The 12,745-nt window shown below is 52.2% G+C and overlaps 1 protein-coding gene across 1 annotated transcript; it reads left to right on the top strand.

Annotated features, from left to right (window-relative positions):
• The first annotated feature begins 4,655 nt into the window (after positions 1-4,655).
• GASK1A (golgi associated kinase 1A) lies at positions 4,656-11,855 on the top strand. Its single transcript, XM_074150877.1, has 6 exons — positions 4,656-4,774; positions 5,177-5,285; positions 6,358-7,164; positions 10,583-10,705; positions 10,982-11,085; positions 11,645-11,855. The coding sequence occupies exons 1-6, from the start codon at positions 4,656-4,658 to the stop codon at positions 11,853-11,855; spliced, it is 1,473 nt and encodes a 490-aa protein (XP_074006978.1).
• Positions 11,856-12,745: the final 890 nt, after the last annotated feature.

Raw genomic sequence — 12,745 nt, forward strand, 5'->3', positions numbered from 1 at the left:
AAATCACATGATTCAGGGGTAAGGACAGTGATATCACAGGAATAGCAAGTCCTCACCAGTACCCTGCAGGGCTTTAGTCCATCCCAGGAGAAGAATGTGCCGTGTGTCCTCTCTGTGTCCCCCCAAGCAGCAGCCCTGTCCTCAACTGCATCAGCTGCACCCCGTAGCATGGTGTCCTCCACCCAGGTGATGGCCATCCATCTCCTCCATGGTGTTCTCCACTGCCTGCCCCAGGTCCTCCATGAAGATACTGAACAGGACATTTGGGATTCTGGGAGCCTTTCTGCTCTTGTAGGCTACTCCCGGGGGTTTTACGAGCTGGGGTTTCAGCTGTACTTGTTTGGTCTGTAACTCAACTGGGACCAGGCAGTACAATGGGAATGGCACTGTTATGTACAAGCACTGGGATTTTCTCGTTGTGCAGAGCAGTTTCCAGCACTGACTGAGGATTTTTTTCAAAATGGTCTTTTGGATGATGGGGTGTGTGAGTAGAGCCAGTGCTCAGCCCATGGCTGGCCAGAGAAGCACCTCCAGGCTGAGGGACCGCCAAAATAGTGGGTCTGGGTGAGGGGGATTGAGCAAGAAACAGGGATATCTCACCCCTCAGAAGCAAAAAGCTCAAGGAGCTGATGCAGAGTCTGGAGCCAAAGGTATGCTAGAGAGAGGCTGTGGAGCTGGAGGGTTTCAAGGTTTTTATGGCTTGCTGCCTCAAGGCTGTAGCAATAACTGGGAAGAAATGTGCGGCAAATTTATTTTAGAAGTTAAAGGAAGCATGTTGGCACCATCGCTTTAAAGCCAGTGCTCAGAGTGAACGGTATCAACACCATTTCATCCCTTTGTGCTGCAGCTGGAGTGTTGTCCCACGCTACTGCAAAGCACGCTTGTATCGCAATTAGACTACAAATTATCCCTTGAGGCAGAAGCTTTGCAGACTGTCCAAAATTTAGCAAAGTACAGCATGGTTTAAGATTTCGCCTCAGGCAACTTGACTTGGTCATTTTCTGGTTTGGTTTTGGACACGCTGGTGGGAAGGCTTGTGTGCCGGCTACGAGGACTTTGCTGACTCTGCAGGGAAAGACCCAGCACCACGTGGCGATGTATCGGGTTTCCATCTCCTGGGCTTCAGCCGACCCAGCGTTTGCTGTAACTCTCTTGCGTACGGTTTGTGGGACCACAGTCCCCCTTCCTACCTCCGCAGTGCCTGGCTTCATCTTCCCAAGCCACTTGTGAGGAGCAACACATGGAAGCAGGTCTGGAGGGGCACCTTGAGCCAGCAGGCAATGCCTACCAGCTGCATCCCTGTCCTGGCACCGAGTAGGGTGGCCTTCAGGGTCCACAGGGTGCCAAAATGCTGTGGGGTCATGGTCCTTCTCCTTTGAAGGGCATTTCGGAGGGAAAAACCTGCATCCCTGGCAGAAACAACCCCAGACACACAGCTGGTGCAGGTCTGCTAGGAATTATTGCTACTTTGATGGATCATGAGGCCATGTCAAGGGCTTTCCTTTCTTCATGCCCCACAGCAGCGCAGGTGTGGGTGGGTAGTGGTGGGACACATATGTGGGGGGACCATAGCGGCTCCCCCCCCCGGGGCCATCTGTGCGGGGTGAGCTCAGCACCCTGCTCTGAGCCGGAGCTGCCTTCCAGGCTGGCGGTCATAATTTAATAGCTGTCTTTAGTAAATTCCCACTCTGCAAGCCATCTATCTTCCCCAAGCAGGATGATATAGGAAGGCACTTAAGCACTTGAATGATGGGCAGCGGATGCAGCCAAGGATTTCCTTCTGCTCAGGCTCGCCCAGAATCACTCCAGGGATGGAGGGGTTTGGTCTCCTTCCATGTCCTCAGCATGGCTATGGGTCCCAGCAGTGAGCTTAGCCCATGTATCATCCCCTTACAAGCCAAAAAACTCCATTTTTTTGGTCAAAATGGGCTGTTCCCCTCCTGGATCTGGTTGACGTACCTGCTCTCAGCCTCTCTCCCCGACACACCGGGAGCTGTCTCGAGAGCCACGTGTTGGGTGCAAGGCTCTGGAGACGTTCCCGGAGGTGGTGGGCAGCCAGAGGAGGTTTCCCCATTGCTTTTCAAGCAGTCTTTGTTAAAACTGGTCACGGCGGGTTGCGTCTCCTGCTGCCCAGGCGGTTTTGTGGTTCACCGGGCGGGCAGCGAGCAGAGTAGTGGGAGGGTAAGTACAGCTCTGTGTGTTGCACCCCCTCTGCACCCCCCCTCTGCAAAATGCACCGTGTACATCCAGATAAGTGCACATACCTGCTTTTAACCTGCTTGCTGGTGGCCTGTGACAAAATCCTCTGATCTCGGGAGCCTGGGGCGGGCAGGCAGCCAGCCGAAAGGGGCATGGCCACAGCTGAGCCATCCTGGCTCCCTTGGACACCTCTTTGGGATGATGGGATTTGCTGCTGGAGGTGTCTGGCCATGCCAGTGCAAGGGCAGGAGCACTCTTTTGGATGCCAGAGGAAAACAGGGATGAAACCCACTTTTAAAGGCCACGTATTTCCATGGTATCTTTCTAGTTTTAGGGCTGTTTCTTACATTCTTAAATAATGAAGTTTGGGGTTTGTTTTTCTTTTCTTTCAAGCTCGACAAAGCCAATTTGGTGCACTTTGAAAAGAAATTGAAAACAGGCTTCTATCCTTCAAATTCTGCCAAGGTTCAAGCGTCCCGGGAATATAATGACAAGGATAAAACCCTCCCAAGCACACTTAGAAAGTTTTATCCCTGAGTGGCCAGGCTACACAGGCTCTCCACCATGCCTTCGGGAGCCTGGGCTGTGCTGTATGTCCCTCTGATGAGCGAGGATATATATTTTTTACTTATTGGCATCCTGGAACAAGCAGTACCTCTTTTAAGCCTTTTTATGGGTTTTGCCTGTAGCTTTCCCCCTGGGATATGGACCTAATTTCTGGAGAAGATGTGCTGTACTGTCACTATGTCAGACTGGCAAAGCAGAGTTGTACGTATGGTTTGCATTTCAGGCTGAATCAAAGCCATAGCTTAAACTGCAGCGTTTTTTTATGGCATGGGCTCAGAGAAAGCCTCTTTGGAAAAGTATTTACCCTGGGCTTTTAAATACAGTATTATTTCTGCAATGTTGTTATTAAATTTGCCATACAGACTGCCAGAAATAACACTTGCACCGTACTTGCATTTTTTTCTTTTCCTTTTACTGTTGATGTGGCAGGGAAACCCAGAATGGGGCTGGAGAAGGGAACCTGTGGTGGCCCTTGCCCAGATTTACAGTGCAGGATTTCAAGCTTGGGGTGGGAAAGAAAGAGCCCAAACCTGAACTCGCTGACAGAGAAGACAAAGTGGGTTTGGACAGTAACGATGCTTTAACCACTTGGTCTGTAAACTGACTTGACATTAAAAACCAACAATCATTGCCATCCATTTGATATCCACTGCTCTCCAGCTGTGGATTAAAACGGATTTTTCCTGAAGTGTATCCAAGATTCTCCAAATGGCTCCTGCACACACCCCACCAGGATATTTGGATTTTTTGGCGGCCAGGCGCTTTGCACACCCAGGGATGGTGTAAGCGACCAAAGAGTTGTTATCAGGGTGACAACAAAAACGATCACCCTCCAAATCCACTGTGCAGAAGAGGGTTACAGGGGGGCTTGGTGAGAGTGGGGTGGGCTGTGTCTCTCCAGAGAGAGGTGGGATAGGGGAGGTGCTGGGAAAAGTTGCCCAGGAAAACATGGATTGGGAAGGGAACTCAGCTGGATGCAGATGGGAGTACTGAGATTTACAGTTAATCCTGTCCATCAGGATTAACTCCATAGATGTCGTTGCAGTTAATTCAGCGTACTTGGAGGTTGGAGGTGCCTACTGTGACACACTTAGAGTGATAACTTGAAAGGAGTATGGGTATCAGGATACCGGGGTCTGGCTTTTTTGTTCCACAGCATTATTTTACTATAGTTAAACTATGATTTAGACTTTGCACCTCCCCTAAACTCTTTCTCAGCATGCCAGACCTGGGTTGCAGGTGTTTGGGAATAAGTGTGTGTCTGGACTCTGCAGGACTTGCTTGAAATCCAGGGCATGAAGGTGTTGGCTAGCTGCGCTCGGGTGCCACCCGTGTTAGCTGGTGTTGGCTATGGGACCACAGCAGATCACTATCATATCTGAGCTGGGGAGGCATCACAACCGGCCACTTGCCAGATGTTCTGCTGCCCCCCGGGGCTGCTCGGGGGTATTCAAGCTCATCTCCTGCCCAGAAAGATGCCTAAGGCAATGATGTAGCCAAGTAGTGTGGTGCTTGGGACAATTGGTACCAAGCCTTGAATAACCCCGCCAGTAAGTTAGGACAGGACATCCCTCTCTGACCAGTCTCACCCTGGACTAGCTCCTTCGCTCTGGAGCTTTAAGGAAGAGCTAAAACGAGGGGTCCCCTGGCAGGTCCCAAAGCCCCGCACCAGACAGTCCCAGCTCCTGTAGAGGCCAGTGTAAGTCACGTGTGAGCAAAGAATTTGGCCCAGCAGATATATTTTGCTGCATTACATTGTATTTCTAGGAGAGAAACAATTAAAGGAGAGCTCTAAAGCTGAATCACTCCAAATGCACCATCCCTACCTCTTATAGAGTTGCATGAAGTCTGCTCAGTCCTTGAGAGGGAGACCTCGAAGGGAAGCCCCCATGGCTGCTGCCAGCGAGCTGGTGGCTTTGCAGCTTTTCTCATCTGCCTCGGTTGATGCAGTGCCTTTGGGAGAGATGTGGCTCCTCACCACAGGGCCGTTTGAAACAACCGCCCCACGGTGAGGGCACAAAGCCTGGTGGATTTTAGGACAGTGCTGGATCAGCTTGTGAAGGGGCTCACAGGCTGGGGTCACCTGGAGTGGCTCCTCCTGGGGTGGGAATCGTGCCGGTGGTGGGTTCCTGCAGCCGGCAGGAGCCTGAGGTCCTAAAAGCCCTGTGGCTGGAAATGTTTCTGCTCGCCCAGCTGCCTTCTGGAAGTCATTCTGGCTGCTGGCTCTCACCGCTCCCCCTCTCCCCCAGCTTTTTAGCTCTTTTTTTCAAGCTTTTCCTCTTATAAACAATCTCTTATCCCTTCTTTGGCAATATATTGTCCCGCTGTGCCTGCCACGGATATACTTGTGCTTCCAAAACAAATAATTGCAAAAAAACTGTATCCATTTGAATGTTGCCTCGACTTCCAGCATGGGTTCGAGCCACTTGGAAATGCCTGTTGTGAAGCGGAGAAGCGGCACCGAGGCGCCTTTTGCTGCTCCAGCCCCTGGAAGCGTGTTCGACCACCCGATCCTGGGTGTACAGGGCATGGGTGCATTTTGGCCCAGGGATGGGGTGGGCTGGGAGGATTTCCCAGCGCCGTCCCTCACCTCCTTGCGCCTCACCCCGACAGGAAGGTGCTGAGCTCAGGGCAGAGCCAGCGCTGTGCGTGTGGGATTGCTTGAGGCCAAAGCGGAGATATGTTGACTTGGCAAGATGGGGAGACTTGCACAGTATTTGCTCATAACTGCCTTTCCAGCCTATATAATTTTTATAAGTCCCTTCAGAGTAGAAAGTATGACTAAAAGGAAGGGGGGGTGCGGGAAAAAAGCTGTGTGTTTAAAGATATATACATGAAAACTTGGTAGTACCCATCTAAAGGCAGTTCCTTAGTGCTGGGAATGAGAATATTTTAGGTTTCAGATACAGCAGTTTGCATCCTTTTTAAACGCAGGCTGCCACAGCCCCCGATGGGCACTTGGAGGTGCCTTGCTTTTGCCAGCCACAGAGGTGGGCAGAGCTCCAGAAGCTGTGTCTCAGCACGCGTTGGGGTGTCCTCCAAACAAGGGCACGGGGATCCGGGTTACAGGCTGGATGTGCAACCCAGGTAGGAGCCACTGAGAATGTCCAGAGTAAGGTTGGAAGATAAAAACCTCTTAGGAACTGGAAAGCATTTGCCTCCATCCAGGAATTTTCTCTGCTTTGGTCTATTTTTTTATTCTTTATTTGTTTCTTGAGACTTTAAATCAAAATATTTGAGCATGAAGAATTCATCTTCCATAAGGTGATTCTGTACCTCAGTGCTGCAGATTTGGCCATATCAGTGGTGGGTCAGCCCTTGCTCTGATTGGCTTCTGAAGGGACTGTGGCTAATTTCTGGCACAAATCGTGCCACCAGCCATACCTCTCCTGCTACAGTGCCATGGAGGCAGCAAGCACTTGGGGAATACCTTTCCCAAGGATCACACAAACAGATGTGGGGCTGCTCCTCCAAAGCAAACCCCTTTAAGCTTATTGAAAGCCCTGCCGGGGGCACACAGATCTGGGGGGATCCCCAGCCACAGCACCTCATGGGGACCCCCGGTAACACTCTCCCTTTCTTTCCCTGCAGGCCCAGCGACCATGGCGAAGGACAGGGATGAAGCCTCCTGCCCCGATGGCCCTTGGAGTGCTGCTGGCCCTGACCCTGCTGGTCATAGCCTGCCTGCCCCCATCGCTGGACCAGTCCCTCCACCTGCTGCCAGCATCACCCTTGCCAGGCCCCTGGCAGGAGGTGGCCAGTCCCCTCTCTGGAGGACGAGCCCACAGCAAAAGGCCCCCTGCACTCCTGCAGCAGGACCAGCAGCCCAGCCGGGGCAGGAGGCAACGACGAGGGGTAGCTGGGGAGGCTCCCCCATGGTTCTCCAGTGATGACCTCCAGAAGATGCGGCTGCTGGCCAGTGGGCGGGTGGTCTCCAAAACCCGCGTCCCAGCCCATGGACAAGTCCTGCGAGTGGAGCTGCGGGCAGTGGGGGATGTTGAGGGGGACACCTCACCATCCAGCCTAGAGGAGGACTGTCGGGATGGGCGCTGTGGGCTCATCAAGCGCCCTGGGGACCTCTACGAGGTGCTGGCCTTCCACCTGGACAGGGTCCTGGGACTGAACCGCAGCCTGCCTGCTGTGGCCCGGCGCTTCACCAGCCACCTCCTGCCCTACAGCTACACCGACGGCTCCTTGCGACCCATAATCTGGTGGGCACCTGATCTCCGGCACCTGGAGGATGCCAATAATGACCAGAACTCCTGCGCCCTGAGGTGGCTGCAGTACCAGGAGATGCTGCGTCCCCATAGATCAACACTGGCAGCTGGGGACGGTCCCTGCTCCAACATCCCACGTGGCGAGTGGAGCCGTCTGGCTCTCTTTGACTTTCTCCTCCAGGTAGGGCTGGGGTGACGGAGACTGCCTGTCCCAGCGGCTGTGCTGCTGTGGTCCACCTGCGCCTGCCTTGTCTGATCTTGGTCTCTTTCTCCTCTGCAGGTTGCATAGGCTGAGGGTTATTGGGATGTATTTTCACTTGTTAGCTAACGGGGAGCAGGGGAGCTTTGTGCAGAAGTGGTTTGGCTTCTAGGCTTGCAGGGAAATGCAAGCAGGCAGCTCTCAGGTGGGCGAGCTTTCCACCGACGTGACTCTGTTGGCTCCACTTCATGAGGGTGACGGCAGCAGCTTGGGACAGGGCATTCCTAGGGACAAGCAGCATGTTCTGCATCAGCCCCATCAGACCCAGCTCTGGGGAGGCGCTGCTGGGCCTGGAAATCAGGAGCTCTGCCCCTTCATATGACACTGCTTTCTTCCTCCTTGGCATTAACAGTGCTTAATCTTCTGTCTGGAAAATCATACCCTGCTGCTACGAGGGATTACAATAGCATCCCAGAGAGTTATCATTTCTTAGAGGGCAGCTGTGAGGAGGAAAAAGTGGTTCCTATGGAAAAAAGCCTGTTTAGGAACCTTGGGGCTGGAGCTTTGGTTATCAGACATGGGGAAACCGCCTGAAAGGGCAAGTATTAAAATAAAAAAGATAGAAGCAAAGAAAGAAAGAAAGAAAAAAAAGAGACTATTAAAGTACGTGTTCTCATTATTCTCTCTTTTTTTTTTTGGCAAAGCCTGACCATTAATCTTTATAACCTCAGTCTATGGCTGGCAGAGGAGGAGCGGTCCTGGCTGGGCTTGGAAATATTTTAGCTGAAACAGCCAGAGAAATGGGAAGATTAACCAACCCCCTTCCCTTCCCCAGGCCAAAATGCAGTCGAGTGCAATGGAAAGGTTGAGTCTCCAGGAGAAAGTATCTAGTTGTAAGCAGACTTTCCCTCGGAGGTCCAAAGCAGCACAATGATAAATCCGAGGGTACTCTGCAGGTTTTCCTGAATTACTCCAATGGGATCCTCTCATGCGGAAAAGCCACGTGAAGGTGAAGAGGCACCAAGTCAGAAGGATGTTATAAAAGTGAAATAACATCCTTACAGAAATGGCTTTAGCCTCTCACAGCCCTTGCTGGGGAACGAGAAGGTGCGATCTTTGAGCCTTGCTGTACATCGGCACGTACAAGATTTCATCTTGGTTGTTTTCTTCAATTAGCTTTTAAATTGGGCTTCTTCTGTATTGATTTCTCTTGGTGTTTGCCGTAAGGGAACACCCCTCCTGGTGCAAAGCTTTGCTGGGGGCAAAACAACAAGCCCAGTGGAAAGGGAGCAGCTGCTGATGGCTTTGCCCTGTGCTTTAAAAAGAGCCAAAAATACAATAACTCTGAAGTCCTTCAGCCATATCCCTACCCTGTGGCACCTCCTTCCCAGCTGGGAGAAGAGCAAGGCAGTTTTCCTCGGGTGAAGCCATTCCGGGATGAGTCACAGCTGGGAAGCCCTGTCAGGCCTAAGGGGATGCTCTGGGGTGGCCGAGCTTTGTGTAGGACCAAAGAAGGGCTGAAGGGGAGCTTCTCAGGGGGCTTCGGCTTGGATGCAAGAAGGTGTGTCTCACATATTTATGTTACAGCAGTAAGACCTAGTGCCTCATTCATTAGAGCCATCTAGATTCTCATGAGGAGATATTAATATAAATGACCTGGGGAGGGTTAGGGGGAGGGAGCGCTCATCAGCATGTCAGAGGCACTCTCAGCATCTCCACAACTGGCTGGTCCTTCTTCTGGGGCTCCACCTGGGCACCAGGTTCAGCCTCCACCTCACATCTCCATGGGTCTGGCACTGATATGCCTTGGTTTCACAGGCGCTTGTGTGAATGGAGGCCTGAGTGCATTTAATGTCTCTGTAAGTCAACTCAGGTTGTCTTCGCCTTCTGTGCAGCCTGGAAAACAATGCAGCAGGTGAGAGAAACTGGTGTGCTGAGCTTTCCAGTTGGTAGACCAAGGACATGCATGGAGGAAATGTGATGTTTTCTTTCATTTCAACATGTTTTGTGTCAAAAGACACTTTATCACATTTAACTGGTAAGTGTCCCAGTGGAGAAATGCTGATCTGAGTCCTTCATTAAACATCAGGAAAGAGAGGAGTTGTTAAGGAGCTCCGGTGCGGGACTCATCTTGTTTCTCAAAGGATTTTTAATATAATGGCCACGGACATCAAACTTTGTGTCTGAGAGATGCTCCAGCCCTCCTGGCAGCTCCAGGAGCCTCTCTGCACCCTGAGCCCTGGCTCCTGGGTCAGCACCAGCAACCCTGAGCAAGTGAGCAAGATGGATGCCTTGTGCTGCAACCAGAAAATGTATTTATTTTATATATCTATGTTTAAAGCAGATTTTTATATGTATATATGGGTTTTATTTTTGCTGTAATGTCGTAGACAGGCCTGCAGAGCTAGAGGCAGTGAGGCAGCCCCTCTGCACAGCCATGGCAGCATGCAGCCATGGGGAGGGCTGTCAACAGCCAGTGAGGTCCCATCTGCCCCACAGGCCACCACAGAGGGATGCGCTGTCTTCTTCTGACAAAGCTGAGGAAGCTTCATGAATACCGAGGCAGGGCTACTGAAGCCAGGTCTGGCAGAGATTTGTATCTTTTAAAAGTCCCTCCTCACTCTGAGGGTGTGGGTGAAACGCTGGAAGCTGCCAAGCAGCACCAAGGGTTTCTGCAGGGATTTGGGGTGGGAAGCAGGGCAATTTGACAGCTTCAACAACACAGAGCCTTAGCAGTGCCTGCAAATAATTAAACACAAATCTAGCTAAAACTAGTCACTGTGGCCTAACTTAAATGTCAGGCATGCTCTGTGTGATGCACAGATTGCTTTTTCCCTTGCCAGTCTTTTTCCATTCATCTTCTTTCCACTGAGAGCTGCTCAGGTTGGCAGTAGGGATGGATGAAAGGGCATATATGAGCTGGGAGCCAGATGAAACCATCATCCAGTGCACCAAGACTCAGCCCAAGTAAAAAAAAAAAAAAGTCTCTTTTTGAGGTTTCAAAACTTAGGTTTCCTTGAGTGCTTTTGGGTTTGGTTTTTTTACTTTCATGGCTGTGTACATCTTCCCTTGGTTTCAGCTGGAAGCACGACCTGTTCTTTCTGTGCAAATATGGGGTGTGGAGGTACCAGGCACAGAAGGTGTCTGAGGTTCAGCAGGAAAGCCTGTCACCATCACCTTTGTCAGGCTCTTCTCCAAGCCAAGGGGGCTTTGCAAGTCAGCTCAGCTTTTGGATGTTCCCTGACTCGCTCTCACTCACTGGTGTATGCAGATTTTCCATTTCATGTCTACTCAGGATTCTTAGAAACTTTTTATTTTCCTCTGAGCAAGCAAAGTTCACAAATGGACCACTCCACCCCAGGTGCCTGTCCCTGCTAAGGTCCCCAAATGTCTCCCACAGGTTCATGACCGCCTGGACCGTTACTGCTGTGGGTTTCAGCCTGATCCCTCTGAGCCCTGTGTGGAGGAGAGGCTGCATGAGAAGTGCCGAAACCCAGCGGAGCTGGTCCTGGTCCACATCCTGGTATGTCCCCCTGCTGCTCAGGGTCTGCTCTGGGGCTAAGATGAAGGTATCTGGGAGGACCTAACATAGCTGAGGTGGCAGCAAGGGCGACATAGGTCCCATTGTTATGGGTGGTCCTTGGTGGGAGGTGCACCTCAGCATGGAGGGACCTGGGTTTTGGCAGCTGCTGGCCCGCAGATGCTCTCAGGATTTCTCAATAAATTAAAAAAACCAGCCTAACCCCCCCAAACTGGTGACTCCCCACAGTAAGTAAACTTCTTCCCATCCCACTAACAGGTCCGGAAGAGCTCACCCTCCCGCCTGGTGTTCATTGACAACGCAGGCAGGCCACAACACCCTGAGGAGAAGCTCAACTTCAGGCTCCTGCAAGGCATAGACAGGTAGGAAGAGTGATGTGCACCCACCTGGGGGGACACGTGCCAGGTGAGAGCTGAGCTTGCATATGTGGGGTGGACTGAAGCCTTGTCTGCACTTTGTGTCTCTCCTGGCCTCCCCATCCATGTACCCTTGTGAAGTAGAGCCGCCTCCCACCCAGGAGGGGCAGGTGAGTGGGCATTACGTGTGCCCCTGCCCTGAAACTGTGTCTTCATCCTGCTCTGGAAGGCTGATGGTAGTCTTCAAAGCCTATTTTCCCCTCTCTAATTGGCAGCTGCACAAAACTAACCAATAATCAGGTAGTTCAGCATTTCTTGCATCATTGCCCATCAGGCGTTTGGCACGTTATCAGTCTCTTGACTTGGAGCTTGTTTGGATCCATTTCTGATGGAGCTGTCATGCATGCTCACAGAGTTTTAAGCAGGAGGTTCCTCATCCCCTGTTCCTCTGGGTGGATGTGCATTTCTCCTTGAAGCATGGAGTTGGCCTTTGCTCGGCTGCTCCCCTCCTCCCTGTTCCACCTTCCCCTGGTAACCCCTTCCCTCCCTCTCTCCTCTGCTGCAGCTTCCCAGCGGCGGCGGTGGCCACGCTGCGGTCGGGAAGGTTGCAGAGCCTGCTGCTGGAGTCACTGCGTGTGGACCAGGAGCTCTGGGAGAGCCAAGGTGGCGCCAAGGGCCTGAGACCCCCGCTTCGGACCATCGACAGGCGGGCACGCATCCTGCTGAGGTACATCCAGGAGCACAACCTGACGGTGTTTGAGGACTCACCGCTCTGAACCAACTTCTTGCCTTGCAAATCCCAGCAGCAATGGATGTACCTCACCCCCTCAGCGTGGGCGATGAGAAACTGTGTGCAGGTGCTTGGCTCTCCAAAAGGTGTTCCTATCCCCTTGTAGGATGTCCTGGAGAAGGAGATGGGATCACGGGGAGCAGGAAAAAGGAGGAGATGTCTCCAGAAACAATGCACAACTGCTTGAGAAAGACAACTGTTACCAAGTAATGGTCTCAGTATGGATTTTCAAATTTTCCATGAGATTTTTTGGGTGCCTTCACCCCACCACCCCCTACCGCAGCAACTTTGAAAACTGGAGGCTTGGACAGGTTGAACAGCCTACAGGGACCCTGGGAAGGGTTAAAGAAGCAGTGAGAGGCACTGCTCAAGGCTGGGGAAAGTCACTGGGAGCCTTTCCATGGCTTCCACTGGGCTTTTTGATGATGCCTGCGCTGTTTCCAAAACATCACAGGCAGAGAGGCTGGAGTGGCGTGGGGGAAAGCAGAGGGGAGCTTTCTAAGTGGATTAAGCAGGGTCAAGTTGCCTGAGCTGAGCTCTGTATTTCGCCCCGTGGAGAAGGTGATGGGTGCCTGGGAGTGAGTGTAAGCCACTGCCCAAAGCCCGGGCCAGGCAGGACCCTGGACCTGGCAGCAGCTGCCATCACGGAGCCCGTGGTGCCATCCCTGTGTGCCATGTGCTGTGCCTCGGCAGGCCTGGGCTGCTGCCTCAGTGCATTTCGAATGTGGGATCTGAAGGTTTCAATCTCTCACTTGCTTTTTCCTTTTGCTGTCAGGGGATTAAAACTCCAACCTACCCCGAGCTCTGCCGCTTGTGAAAGGGGCTCCTGCCCGCTCTCTGAGGCACGGCTGTGCGAAATGCTTTCCAAGACTTGCG

Source organism: Numenius arquata, chromosome 7 (genome assembly GCF_964106895.1).
Source record: "Numenius arquata chromosome 7, bNumArq3.hap1.1, whole genome shotgun sequence".
In the NCBI taxonomy this organism is placed as follows: Eukaryota; Metazoa; Chordata; class Aves; order Charadriiformes; family Scolopacidae; genus Numenius; species Numenius arquata.